The 14,995-nt window shown below is 41.1% G+C and overlaps 1 protein-coding gene across 1 annotated transcript; it reads right to left on the bottom strand.

The window, feature by feature from the left end:
- Positions 1-72: 72 nt before the first annotated feature.
- Positions 73-13,774, bottom strand: LOC134463877 (uncharacterized). The gene is made up of 8 exons (XM_063217206.1): positions 13,706-13,774; positions 12,599-12,765; positions 8,375-8,445; positions 6,720-7,040; positions 5,185-5,541; positions 2,443-2,598; positions 874-999; positions 73-671 (listed from the first exon to the last, which is right to left on the bottom strand). Exons 3-8 carry the CDS (start codon positions 8,418-8,420, stop codon positions 550-552), a joined length of 1,128 nt encoding a protein of 375 aa, XP_063073276.1. The 5' UTR covers positions 8,421-8,445; positions 12,599-12,765; positions 13,706-13,774; the 3' UTR covers positions 73-549.
- Positions 13,775-14,995: the final 1,221 nt, after the last annotated feature.

Raw genomic sequence — 14,995 nt, 5'->3', positions numbered from 1 at the left:
GGTGGATTCCAACATGCAGACTCCCCTGCTCGACCTGTGCTTCTGACCTCACGTTTCACTGACGCCCCGCCTCCATGGAGAATATTAAGTTTACCTGCTGTTAGCCTAGCTTGTGGTAGACTATTCTTCATTCACCATACCGACTGCAAATGAGAGAATTACATTAGAATTGCGCTTTTGCAAGGTATTGAAATACATTTCTGTTGTTCTTGATGTCATCGCGAGGCCACCAGCATGCAAGGGAGGACGGGAGTCTGCATATTAGAATGCACCCTTAGACTTACTCCCAGGCAGTATTTCCCTGTCAGGTTCGAACCAGTCAAGTCTCAAAACGGCAACAGCAATTTTTGGGGGTATGGCATTCAAGACTTTATCTTTTCTGACTTTTAAGGGGGAAAAAAAGGCCACATTTATATTGTCCTGATCTACAAATTGGGCAGAAGGAAAAAACTGATAAAGATCACAGGGTTTCCTGGGCACATTCTCAGCATGATGTGTGATTTTTGCATAACTTTGATCATCTTATCGCCTCACAATCGTTCATATGAATTAAATCTTGCCCATGGCTACTAGTGGTCCCAGAATGAGAACAGTTAGAATCAGAACTCCACTGATGATTCCAATGAGAACCCACGGCACAACAGGGCCAGTCTCTTCTTCCGCAATCACATCTAGGAAGACAAGTAAGGACAATGGAATAATGGATTACCGTACAGTACAAGGAAATTGGAGACCAATATCGTAGTAATTGTAGCCATAATTTGGTGCATTGTAAGTCAATGTCAGTCAATAGACTTTTTAAATTATGTTTGTTTCAAATGCTGTTAGTTACTGTACAACAAAACTCTTGCACAACCATGGTGCTTCTCTTACCATCGCTGGTTTCTGGAGGAAATGTGCCCCAAGCTTCTGGAGGTAATGTGTTCCAATCTTCATAAGCTTCTTCAAACGTCTGTCGCTGAGGGGCTGCAGTGGTTGATGCCTGGAGTGTCGCTAGGGCTGTAAAAAAAGTACAAAACAAAGTTGGCATGGGGGGTTAAGCCACCAGAGGCGTCTCTTCCATGACAGCTTTTACCCATTGATGCTGGATGCTGCGTATACACAGCATGAACCCCCATAGACGCAGCATTCAGGCTCATGAGATTTGAGGGTTTTAGATGCTAAAGCTGAATGAAACTCACCAAGAAGAGGGTCCTAGCTTTTAAATGCAACTTATTTCATGTTTTGATGTGCTTCGGGGGCTGAGATATTTAGGTTTTTATAGGCTGAGGGCACCTTTTCCCAAGAAGGGCTTAGGCATTCAGCAGTCATTTTTTGAAGGTGCCTTAGGCTTAAATAGGTAAATACACTGTAAATCAAGCAAGCAATCAACACAAGCAATCAATCATGCACAGACTCACACACACACAGACTCTCACACACACACACACACACACACACACACACACACACACACACACACACACAGCCACACACAGCCACTGACAGCTTTGAGACAGTTGACCACTTTGTTCTCCCAACTACTCACACACAATCTGCATGAACCTGGGCCTGTATTTTCTGTAAAACACTTTGGACACTTTTACACATGGACCACACTATGTTGGAAAAAATGACATTAAGTAGTCAGAGCACAGAGTCCCTGTGCACATTCAGTGTCCAAGTACTGGTGGGTAAGTATAAGGTTTGACCCACAAAACAGTGATACAAAAGGTTTGGTCATGGATTCCTATACTATTGGACCTGCTAAATGAAATACTAAAAAAAGACCATTACTTTGTGCTTTCAACCACATGCAGTAATAACCAAAGGCATAGAGAGTATTAACCTGAAAAGTTGCAAAACATGTTATATTGCCATTTACTGAGATGTCATTGTTATGTTTGGCTACTGCTGACATACCATCAGATTTTCACATCTATAAATATGGCATGGTCTGTATAGAGTATAGTTGTGCTTATGGCATGCAGCAGTCCTTGAATTGTCCAACTAGACAGTAAGTGCAACCATGTGTGTACTCTATTAAGTATGTCCGAGTGTGTGTATTAATGTATGTGTAACTGTGTCAGGGTGCAAACAGTAAGTGTGTTCGATTGTGTGAATACTGAAAGTGTCTGAGTGTGTGTTTATGAAATTGTGTACTGTATTAGTGTGTTATGATTGTAGTGTGTCTGTGAGTAACGGTGTTATGATGGTGTGTTAGCCTATTGTTGTAGTATTTTGTGTGCGTGTAGAAATATGTTATTATTATTGTGTGTGTGTGTGTGTGTGCATGTGACATGTCTGTGTGTGTATGTGTGTGTTATGACTGTAGTGCGACAGTGCATGCGTGTGTGCGTGCGTACGTGCATGTGTGTGTGTGTGTGTGTGTGCATGCATGTGTGTGTGTGTGTAAATGAGTTATGATCGTGTATGAGGATGTATGTCTGTGTATGAGTTCACCTGGCCAGAGCTCCTTTTCAGGTAGACTAGTGGTGACTTCAGTAGGGCTTTCAGGTTCAGCAGTGGTAGGCTCGACAGTGGTAGGCTCAGCAGTGGTGTCTGGATACCAAGTCTCCTTAGCAGTAGTGCCTGAACTGTCTTCAACTATTGAAGAGTCTGCAAATAAGTGTCACAATCAAAGATTAACCCTTAGCGCAGAGCCTTATTGTCAACAAAATGGAATTGACCAAGTTTTAATCAGTTACTTAAGCCTTTTTCAGTGTAATAGCGACGTTGTTATGATGTAGTGTCAGTGTTTTCAGCAAAGAGTGAATAGGCCTGTTGACCGGCCCATTTGCAAGAGGCTAGCGGTCCAATGACATATCACAGTCTGTGACCTCGTTTTTGGAAGCATTTTTTTACAGGCATAGCAGTGTTTTTGCAAACTATGGTCATAATACTGCAAGTACATATGTAAATGTTGATGACATACACTACCGGTCAAAAGTTTGGGGTCACCACATTTTCCTCCCACAATGCTTCTTCCTGACAGTTAAGCTTATTCATTTTCAATTTCAGTTCTGGTATAAAATCAGTGTATAGAGTAATTGTTCCTTGAAAATAATGCATGCAACAAATAAGCAATTTGATATTGGAAAAAGTAACTGTTGAATCGATTTATTGTATAGACAAACCAAAATGTATCACTAACTTTTGACTAATCAAAGTGTACCTTTACTAAGGTAGTGTCTAGTTTGGTGTACTAATCAAAGTGTAGACTCCTTTGGCATTAATAATAGCCAGTTGCGGTTCTACAAATTCATTCCTTGGATGAGATGAGGTCCAGAATTGCCCATGAGTTCTATGAGCCCCATGCATGCAAAAGTTGATGTCTGGTCTGATGATATACACATCATTTGAAAGAGGAGAATCTACACTTTCCAACGATGTATGGCACTGGCTTGCACACTAAAACAACGCTGAGACAATGGATCGTGCATTCATAAGTAGGTTCATTCTGAGAAAATCATACAGCTACTTTGACTTGAATTTGTGGACGAGGTGGCAACTCAACAAATGTCATACACCTACCATTGGAAAGGGCAGACACTGAGCTTTCCAATAGTTCCATGCATTCTCTGATAAACCAAAGAAATGTCTGTAGAAAAATGGACTAAAACACGTATTTCTATGTAATAAATGGGTGAAAAAGCTTGGTTAGATTTCACTCTTCTGTCCAGTTTAACCAATTTTATGGGTAATCAAACCTTTTTTCACCTGTGGCTGTTCAGTACTTTCCATTATTCCATTTCAAACTATTCAAAAGATGTTTGCGACTTGAATTGCAAAGAGATAACTGGAAAAATTAAGGTGACCCCAAACTTTTGAACGGTAGTGTATGTGTTCATGGTATGTGATGTAAATATGCATGTGATGGGATATGATGAATGAGTTTAACACACATTGTCCAAAGTAGGGATGCAAATTATCGATTAATTCATTAATCATTAGTTCATAGCCTTATCGATCGACTTACGATTAATTGATAAGCGGCATTTTCCCCTGAAATTTCAATGTTTTTTTAAAAAAAACTACTAAATTTAAAAATATTTATTAAAAATTGAGATAAAATACCACATTAAAAATGAATTCTACTTCAATTCTTTAATCCAAAGGTGATTTAAATATTCCCACTATTCACACCCCTCTTCACACACAATCTTCACATGCCCATTTCTCCTGGGTCTCTTGTCAGTTGAATTGTCGATTAAATGCGATTAATGTTTTTTAATCGATTAATGCATTGATCGATTAAAGTTGATTAATCGATTAATCATTTACATCCCTAGTCCAAACTGACATAAATGAACAGTGCACCATTTTGGAAAGATGCTCGTTATAAACCTCCCCTCTGTTTAAGTAATTGACTTCAATCTTTCCCCGGTTGTTCCAGATGTTCTCTTGAGTCTGATGATATTACTCCTTAGCATGTATCTTTGAATCGGATGGCACCAAAACTGAATGGTACCAACTGGTCCTATTCAGTTTGGTGATGCAAGGTAAGAAGCAGGGCCGCTGACAGCTTCATCTCAAGACAAATTCATCTGAAAGGGCCCCCTATCCAATACAGACAATGTAATGGGGACCCAATTCTGGGCCCCCTATCTCCCTGGGCCCGGGACAACATACCGCTTTGTCACCCCCTGTCGGCAGGCATGGTAAGAAGTAACATCATCAGAGTCATAGAACAGCTGGGTGAGCAGGAGAAAGGGAAAACTCAGTTATTTTCCTTGAGGGCAAGTGTAAAACCAGCATGTTTCCAACAATAGTGAACTGTTCCTTTAAAAGGAACCTTTTTTTGGTTTTGCTTTTTTTATTATTGTTGTTGTTTTTTCAGAGGAAGCTAGGAGACAAATAGGTTCTTGGAAAAACCCCAATATATTCTTGAAGGCTCCTCAGGGAATCCAAGAAGCCAAAGGTTTTTCAGGGAACCTTGATGATTCTGTTTGCCACAACAACCGTAAGTCCTGTAAGGAACCCTGAAAATTCTTCCCAGGACTTTTGGGTTCTCGGTTCCTCCACAGGGGCAAATGAAGGTTCTTTGGGAAATGTTGACAGTGTCGCTTACATGAATATATGAAGGATGGACCGCAACAGACTATCTCCTGCATACTGTACATTGTAACCTAAACTAATAGGCCAAGCCAATAGCACCTAACCTTTAAAGTTACTGAAGTATTATCCTGTGATTAATGGTCTTACCTCTCACAAAAAAGAAGACTTTGGCCGCATCCTCTTCGGCAAAAAAGTTTTTGTTGTTGTACGAGCATGTATAGATCCCTGAATCTTCAACAGACGCATTAAAAATGCGTAGGGAGAGGTCACCATATGTATGAACTCTGCTTTCATCCAGGAATAGGTTCTTGTACCAGAAGCTTGGCGGATTTGGCGGGATTCCATCAATGGCACTGTAGATGACCTCTCTTTCTTTCCTCCAGTAAATGCTGACTTTATCCAGTGCTGAAGACTTGGAAATCTTACCGTAACAGTTCAACGTGACATTAGCATTCTTGTTAATGGCCAGAACGGTGTCCAATTCCAATCCTCCACTTTTTTCTCCTTTGGAAAATGTCCAGTGAGCAGTGAGGTAAGGACACAAAAAAGAACAGACACAAATATAGTTACAAATGACTTTTGACATTTACATGTGTCCCATTCACTACCCACATTATACTGTACACATTCGTTCAAGGTCCCATACTGTACCATTTTTTGGAAATAAGCTTATTGTACACCTCTCCTTGAGTTAAATGATTGAGTCTAACCTTTCTCCTGTACTTTCAATCGTTTTCTGAGTATGGCAGTGCAAATTTTACCTCCATGCTTGCAGTTAACATTGAGTCCTATGAGACCAGCTAGCCGCCAGGTGGTCTCATAGGACTCCATGTTAATTGCAGGCTTGGAGGTAAAATTTGCATTGCCATACTCAGGGAATGGTTGAAAGTACACGAGAAAGGTAAAACCCAATCATTTAACTCAAGGAAAGGTGTAAAATAAGCTTATTTCCAAAAATGGGACAGTATCACTTTAAGGTCTACTAATTAACTATCGTGATGATGGACATTGCAACTATACTACCCTCAACCCAAATAAATACCTCACAATACCTTACAGACATGAAAACTCCAAATTGCAATTGAAGAGTTTCGTTGCAAAACAGTGTTTTGGACAATTTTGGGATTTTTTTTTTTTTGTATTGGGCATTCCATTGCATTGCATTAAAAAAATCCATGATATATAGGTATAAAAAGTACGTTCTCAAAATATTTGAATGGCAAGAATCCACACATAGATGATAGGACTTCTGAACAGTCATGTCCAAAAATAAAATGTGAAAGTAAAAAAAGGTGGATACACCGCGTTGCAACGAAACTCTTCAATTATTGTCTCAACTCAACGAGAAGTAAAATACGGTTAGGAAGAGTGAAGAGGGAGAAGGATGTATTGGGAGACAGAGATGCATGGGGAGGGGCTGTAAAATGGTCCTGGCCGGACTTAAAACCTGGTCTGCACAGGCAATGCTACGGGGGTCACTGGCAGCTTTGACTGGGCCCAGAACAAAATCATCTGAAAAGGCCCCCTTCTAAATTAATACAGTATAATGGGGTCCCAGTCCTTGGAACAACTTGGCCGGAAAATGGTCCATGCCAGGACTTGAACCCAGGTCTCTGGATCAACACATTGCGCCACAGCACAACCAGGAAGACGCATACAAAACGCAATAAAGGCCTACTTACTTTCAACTGTGATGAGGACCGTAGAGAGGCTCTTCTTGCCATCCACCAGGCACTCATAGACATCTGAATCACTCAACACCACGGGGCTCAGGACTGCAGAAAAATTCCCTGAAGAGTCCCAGAAGGCAGACACCCTGTCTGCAAACAGGGGGCCATAGCGGAAACTGCTACCATTATAGCTGACCACATCCTTGCCCATGGCCTCCCAACTAATGTTTATCTGTCCCTGGTCCACCAGCTGGCCATACTCCGAAACGTCACAGTCAAGCCGGAGGGTGCTGAACTGGTCCACCGTCTCCGACCTCAGAACTTTAGAGTTAACTTGAGTAGATCAATGAGGGAAGAGAAGAGAAGAGAAGAGAAGAGTATAGATATAATAATAGATTGCAGCATTGAAGGATGCTACCACAGTAGGCAAAAAATCTCAAATCAGTAGCATGGGTTCAAATGTCAATCTCATCCATTGCAATTCATTCGAAACTATCTGAAAACTGAAACTGAAACTGAAAAGTGTAAAATGAACTTCCCATTTATTGGAAGGCTGGAATTAATTTCATAAATTTGAAATCAATCTGTTGCTTATAAGTTGATGTACTGAAACAGTTCTGGAAACATCTAATTGCCTGTAAAAATTCAAGGTCAAAGTGTCAAGGTCAAAAGTCTACTTAGTGTGTCGTTTATACCAACCAATCAAAAGGGAGTGATGCTATCACAGATTCTATAAGTCCAGATACGCCACTGGTTGGTTTCACGGTGTATTTCCAGTTTCCGAAACGAGGCAGGTTTGTATTAGTTCTATGCCAGATTTAGAGCTGTAGGGGCAGTTCCACCCTTATCCACGTGGCGGCCCGGAGACCAGAATGAAAGGAGTCCTATGGATCAAAACCCCTCATGGTGCCTTTATCTCAGTATATGTTTTTTTCTCGTGTTAATTTCGGATGTTGCTTTCGAAAGACTATATGAAGAGCTCAGATGCAAAACCCCCTAAGTGCCTTTTCAGAAAATAATTTTAAATCATTTTTATTGAATACAAAGCTTACAGAATTTGCATTTTTTACATTTTATTTATGAAATATAACTATTTATATGTATTATCAAGTACATGAATGTAAACCAAACCAACAACAGGGTTCTCTAAAAATACAGAAGTGCAGGTCCTCAGAAATGGAGTTAGGGGTTTTTGCATCTGAACTCTTCATATATAGAAAATACCCACGGCTGAGTTTTAGATCTTTTGAGCCACACATATGCTTAAAAAGTGATTTTAAGTGTCTATGACGTCACATCCTTAGCAAAATGCTAGCGAGTAGTGAGCAACAAAAACGCCTTCTGTAACAAATGAAACGGACATATGTGTTTTTTTATTAAACTGTTGAGTGAAACCCTTATTGAAGTCTCCAGAACGACATTTAAACCTGAGCTTTGTTGATGAGACCTGGGTGAAAATTAAGATTTTTAGCATCTAGCTCCATTGGGTCCCATTCATTCTGGTCTCCGATGCACGACTAGTGGAGAACTCATTGGAACTGCAGCCAAAAACCATAGAACTAATACAAACAACTGGTACAATGGGGCTTAATAGCGAGTGGCAAGGCTGTTCTATAAGGGCTGTGATGCTATAAAGTAAACATCAGATGCTAGACTCAAATTCTTACCAGTTGTAAGTAACGTGACTGCTAGCGACAACCAAAAAACCCTCATCTTGATGCGGATTGCAGATCCTCCCCTAAAGAAGAAAATATATGTAGTCAAAAAGTCCACATTCAAGGATATAGTATAGAGTCTAGACCTCCAATGATACTGTTGTTGTCTTCATGAAAAAAGGCTGTCATTTTATATTATGCATGTCATCATCTTCTTTAGTAATGGCTGTGTTTTATGTAAATGCATTTTCATTATCATGTGTTAATGTGTTTGTCTGTGTCTGTAACTATTTGTTTGTCATTTTGACCTGGACTCCCTGACAGAGGAGCTGTTCGGTCTCAATGGAACAATCCTGGCTAAATAAAGGTCAAATAAAATAATCATGATGCAATACAGTCAATCTGGAAAGTATTCACAGCGCTTCATTTTTTTCACATTTTATTATTTTACAGCCTTATTCCAAATGCTACAAATGAATCTCTGTTGTCAAAATCCTACACAAATTATTCCATTATGACCATGTGAAAAACAAGTTGTCTTGACAGTTTTGAAAATTTATACAAATAAAAAACAAAGAAATCATATTTACAAAAGTATTCACAGCCTTTGCTTAATACTTTGTAAAACCACCTTTGGCAGCAACTACATTCATTTTTTCATTTCGAAATGAAAAGGAATTAAAAGGGAGGTCATCGGTGTGTGTTTCAACCTTTCAGTACATTGAAATTGTACATTTTGAGTCTGCACCAGGCTACAATAGATGGGTGTGAGTTTTTAATGAAATCCTATGGAGAGTATCATGATCTGCTTCTGTAGTCACAGTGCATGTTGACATGCATGCTTCTTTAGGTGTAATTCAGATTTCCAATGTTGACTACATTCATACATCCCCAAACCATGTCAGTCCCACTACCATGCTTGACTAGCCAGATGATGCACTTAAAAAAAAAAACTCACTTGTTTACCACCACACATGCTTAACACCATCTAAAGCAAATTTGTTTATCTTGGTCTCATCAGACCACATGACATGGTTCCAGTGTCCATATCCTTGGTCTGTTCATCTCTCTTGAGACCAAGATAAACAAATTTGCTTTAGATGGCGTCAAGCATGTGTGGTGGTAAACAAGTGAGTTTTACACAAAAAGTGCATCATCTGGCTAGTCAAGCATGGTAGTGGGACTGACATGGTTTGGGGATGTATGGATGCCGTCAACATTGGAAATCTGAATTACACCTAAAGAGCCATGCATGTCAACATGCACTGTGACTACAGAAGCAGATCATGATACTCTCCATAGGATATCATTCAAAACTCACACCCATCTATTTTAGCCTGGTGCACACTCAAAATGTACAATTTCAATGTACTGAAAGGTTGAAACACACACCGATGACCTCCCTTTTAATTCCTTTTTTTTTTCTAAATGAAAAAAATGAATGTAGTTGCTGCCAAAGGTGGTTCTACAAAGTATTAAGCAAAGGCTGTGAATACTTTTGTAAATATGATTTCTTTGTTTTTTATTTTTATAAATTTTCAAAACTGTCAAGACAACTTGTTTTTCACATGGTCATAATGGAATAATTTGTGTAAGATTTTGACAACAGAGATTCATTTGTAGCATTTGGAATAAGGCTGTAAGATAATAAAATGTGAAAAAAGTGAAGCGCTGTGAATAGGCCTACTTTCCGGATTGACTGTATTTGCAAACCAATTAACCCGATTATATAAAATGACTAATGGTGTGTTGCATGGTATTGCATGTGTAAGAACAGATAATATCACAATATAGTAAATTGGGTACTATGGGAAAACATTTGTGAAGTCATGAGAGCGAAAGTTCCAATGTCAGACTTGCGCTAGGTCCAAATCATTTACTACTACCACGCTTCCTAAAATGTAACAGTGGTGGTGTCAGCCGTGGGCCGGTGCCAACCGAGTGGCTCTAGTGTGCCCACACGGAGTTGGACTGCGCGCACGCGCCAGTACGGTGTGTGTGTGTGTGTGTGTGTGTGTGTGAGTGAGTGAGTGAGTGACAGCGGCGTGGAACAGGGGGGGAAAAACCCTGACTCATTCTTAGGGCCCAGACCACCTGGGGGGCCCACCGGGGGCCCTCCCATGGAAAATATTTTTCTTCTTTCATTTTTTTAAACATTATTTTAAAAATAATGTCAATACATGTTGGTAATTTATGTAATTCAAATGTTCTCTGGAAATACATCTGTTGAATTGGATATACTAGCCTGCAAATCGGCTATATTCTATATCAGACACCCCCCATTATCACGCATTGGTTAAGTCCGCCCTCTCGCGGACTTTTGATTGTACAATATGCGGAATCAACACTCACTCACGTCATTATTAGGCATTAAACGCAGCAGCCGGTTAGCAATGAAAGACTTCTAAAACACCAGGCTTTCACAAAAAGAATAGAAAGGCAAGAGAGACAGGGGAAACAAAATGAAGGAAAGCAACTGCAGCTGATTTCTTGCAAGAAAGGTGAGCCCAAATGTCAAAATTACAGCCTACAAAGTAGGATACCTAACTATCCCATTCCCATTCCGTGTGGCCTTCTGTGATAGCCGATGTCAAATGAAAAAAATAATCTCATTTTGTTGGCTATCATTGTGAACCCATATTTGTCTTTGATAGGCCTATATTCATAACAAGTGTCCCAAAAGACCAACATAGGGTCGATGTTGGTTCAAATATCCAAATGATAGCAAAGCTAGGCTATTTGTAAAATGAATCCCACTCAATTTCAGAGAACGTCACGAATGTGAAGATGCCTCTTGTCACAGCAAGTGCAAATGGTGTGAACTTGAGAGAAGGTGAGCCTATTTTGGCTAATATCCTAGTCTTGAAGAAAAGCGGTTTCTCAACCGGGTGCAATGCTGCCCGCCCTGGTCATCAAATTTGCAGATTGATTCTGTCGATATTAATCAACGTCACGTTCATCAGTTGCCAATGTCAAGGTGGCGGTGCGAACAGCTGTCAGTCTTGAACCTTCATTCTGCTTTTATTTTGCGGTCTCAAAGCTCTGGTTACTTGGCCATGTCTCTGACCATCTGACAACGCCCGTTATAGCTGAAGTGTGGTAAAATAATGACGAGATTTTGACGGGGCACCAGTCTGCGTTTTGAATGTTGCTGACGCCATTCTAATCTGCGCAAAGCGCAAGAGATGACCCTGTTTGCATAGCGCAAGAAAAGAGGCAGAGTAGCCTACCTACCTCCGTGCTGAGCAGGTAGCCTATCTGCATTGAGTGCTCATGAAAATTACAAGATAGGCTACTGTGAAATAGTTACTGGCCCATTTAAATCTGAAAGTAGCCTATATGTAGTAGCCTAATAAATAATGATTTCAAAGAAATAAATAGCCTAGGCTATAGCCTAACTAGGTTCGGGGTGCCCTGACTTTCAAAGGTTGAGCGACATCAAATCCAAACAGCGATACTTTTGTTCTATTTAGGCTACTCTGCTTTACCGCAGGTTTTAAGCGACATTTCGAAGTCAGCTTCTACCAGTAGCCTAGGCACAGCTGATTCTCTTTTCCTTGCTCTCCCAAACACTGATACGGGCAAACGTGACGTGCGTGCGGGGCAGTGCAAGTGAACGAATGTGCGCACGAGCGCCTGTGTTTCTGTTCAGCGATGCACATTGAAGAAAGTACAGTTCAACATATCAATGTCTCGTGCATAGTGCACGAAACAGTAGGCTGGAAGCATTGTGAAAAGAGATTTATCAGTCTCTCTCCTCCCCCTCACACCATAGTGATGAAGTGATTAAATGTCATCCCTATGAATATGATAGCCTACTTTTCATAACTGGTAATGTGAAAGATAAAGACATTTTATATTTTTAGTATGTCTATTATGTCATATGATTGAAGATGAGAATGATTCAAGTGAAGGAGAGGAAAGCATAGAGGGGTATTCTGAGGAAGGCAAGAAGGATGACAATATCAGGCGGTAGGCGCGCGCACGGGGGGGTGGAGGGTTGGGTAGGTTGGGGTGTGTGTAGGGGGGCCCATGGAAGAGGTTGTTCCTAGGGCCCCAAATTTGGTGCTACGCCCCTGGTGAGTGAGTGAGTGAGTGTATGTGTCAGTACGTTGAGGATGAGTAGGGGGAGCTGTGTGTGTGTGTGTGTGTGTGTGTGTGTGTGTGTGTGTGTGTGTGTGTGTGTGTGTGTGTGTGTGTGTGTGTGTGTGTGTGTGTGTGTGTGTGTGTCAGTACGTTGAGGATGGGGCGCGGCGTGAAGAAACGTCAGGTGATGAGTAACCCAATCCAGCTGCTGCAGAATCCTCTGGCTCACAAGCGCGCAACTCTGTCTGGCACAGCGCCAAACGCACGGCGGCACGGCCGCGGCGAACTCTCTGGGATCCCAAACAGATGAATCCCACCTGTCCACACACCAAACTGAAGTGTTAACTGCGTGCCATGTTAAAAGCACTGTTGCATGTTCACTCAAAATGTTTGACTAAAAGGACGAAGGGAAGATTCTAAACAATAAAGGTGCGGTTGGTTAATAGATGAAAATAATTGCATGAACGCATACTGGTTAAGCATTAGCTGGAAATGTGCCATCCACAATGTTTGTGAATTAATTAACGTTTATTTCATGTGATTTCAGAGCCCACCTAGACGTTTACATATGAAAGGGCTATAAAAACAAGTTTTGAGAGTCTGTAGGCCTATGCGCAATGTGTGCATTCATTGCAGCGGATAGGGTAGGTCCTATTCCTACAATTTGAGACACCCACAGCCAAATAAACAAAGTACAAAGTACTTACTTTTTTTAAATGCAAAAAGTCAAATCTAAAAACAACGGAAATCACGTTTACAACAAGTCTCCTAACAGTCTAGAAGTAGGAATAGTCTACCAAAATAGGCTAACAGTGAGATTATTAGCCTAGTTGAATTTGAAATTGTGGTCATGCTTTGCCACCCGCCGAGCAGACGACCCACATGTAAGACAGAGATTGAATCTGAAACCAGAGGTGTAGCCTACTCACCAATTCGCAGGTTACCTGGCTGAACGCGCTAAACGAATCAACGAGGAGAGATGTGTTGTACGCTTCACTTGCAAGTTTCAACCGTTGGCTTTTTTTAGCCGATGCTTTCCTCATCTCTCATGTTTCAATATATTGCATTAAATTTCAACGAAGTTACCCAATAGTGGCGATAAATGCTTAGTTGGTCAGCCAACATTGAAGCACGTGTACCCATACCATCATAGTTGGTAAAGTGCCCGACAGTGCACCCCACATGCCTCCAAGCCACACCGTAGCCTAATGTAAACGGGCTCAATGAAACACAGTGCGCGTGATAGCGGTGGCTTACCGTTAGGGTCTTGGCTGTACATAACCTTCACAAGTCCAGTAAAGTTCATGTAATTCCATCGTATCCAGTGTGTCGTTTCTCCTAAACATAATTCCGAAAAAGAAAACCATTGCAACGTCTACACGCCCTGTGCTCTGATAGATATGATAGAGTCTATCCGTGCCCCATCTGTCGGTATGAAGATATGTCTCTGTCTCATATCTGTCTGACGCGAAATAGTGGATGGCAACGGAGCAGAGGGCGCGTGCGAATTCTGCAGAGGAGCAAGAATCAGAGTGCAGCAAATGGACGCGCTCAGTACGCATAAAAAATTTAGATCAAATAGGCCTATAGGCCTACTCAATACGGGTTTTTTAACACAAGTGACTATGGATGTTCTTTTTTTAAGAAAAAAAAAGTTTAAAAAAATATATATTGAGGGACAGAGAAATGCAATAGCAATCAATCTGGTGGATAGTATAGACACACATTAGAATTAGAATATGGACCAGCTGATTACAAAATCACTCACTTTATTCTTCTGGGTGTGAGGTTTGCATTTGATATCTGGATGTTATGATGATGTGTATGACAGATCTTTTCCAGGTATGAAGTGCTGCAGTGGTGTTTCCCATGTCACACTGTGATCACAGAGAGAGCACCCACTGCCCACAACAGTCTTTGCAGGGGGCAAGATGACAGGCTCCTCAGGGAGCACCATGTGGACACCATGGGTACCCTGGAGAGACGCACCCGAGCGGAAGATCCATCCATCCATCTATCCATCCATCCATCCCATCCCAATTCATTCATTCATTCATTCATTCATTCATTCATTCATTCATTCATTCATTCATTCAGTCAGTCAGTCAGTCATTACCAAGAATTACATTTTGTAGAGTTGTTGGAAATGACAAAAGAAACAAGTGATTAGGGTGTAACATAGTCAAATGTTCCAAACAGCTTCCTTGGTGGACGTCTGCACTCTAAGTATTTCTAGTTCATTCATTCATTCATCCATCCATCCATCCATCCAGTCATTCAGTCCCTGCAGGTTAGTCACACCATTGGGCAACTCCTGGCTCAGACATGGGTATGGCAAACCCTCTCAAATTGATGACCTCCGACCCCTCCTGGTGGCAGGGTGGTACCCTGCATGGCAGCCACTGCCACCGGTGTGTGAATGTGAATGTGAGTGTGAATGGGTGAATGTGAGGCATATCATGTAGCCTAAAGTGCTTTGAGTGCTGGAAGGAGTGGAAAGGTGCTATATAAATGCAGTCCATTTACCATTTGGGGACTGTCGGCCCA

The sequence above is a fragment of the Engraulis encrasicolus genome, chromosome 15, assembly GCF_034702125.1.
Source record: "Engraulis encrasicolus isolate BLACKSEA-1 chromosome 15, IST_EnEncr_1.0, whole genome shotgun sequence".
Taxonomy (NCBI): domain Eukaryota; kingdom Metazoa; phylum Chordata; class Actinopteri; order Clupeiformes; family Engraulidae; genus Engraulis; species Engraulis encrasicolus.
Note: the sequence above shows the minus strand (reverse complement) of the source record. Positions and strands in the feature narration are given on the sequence as shown.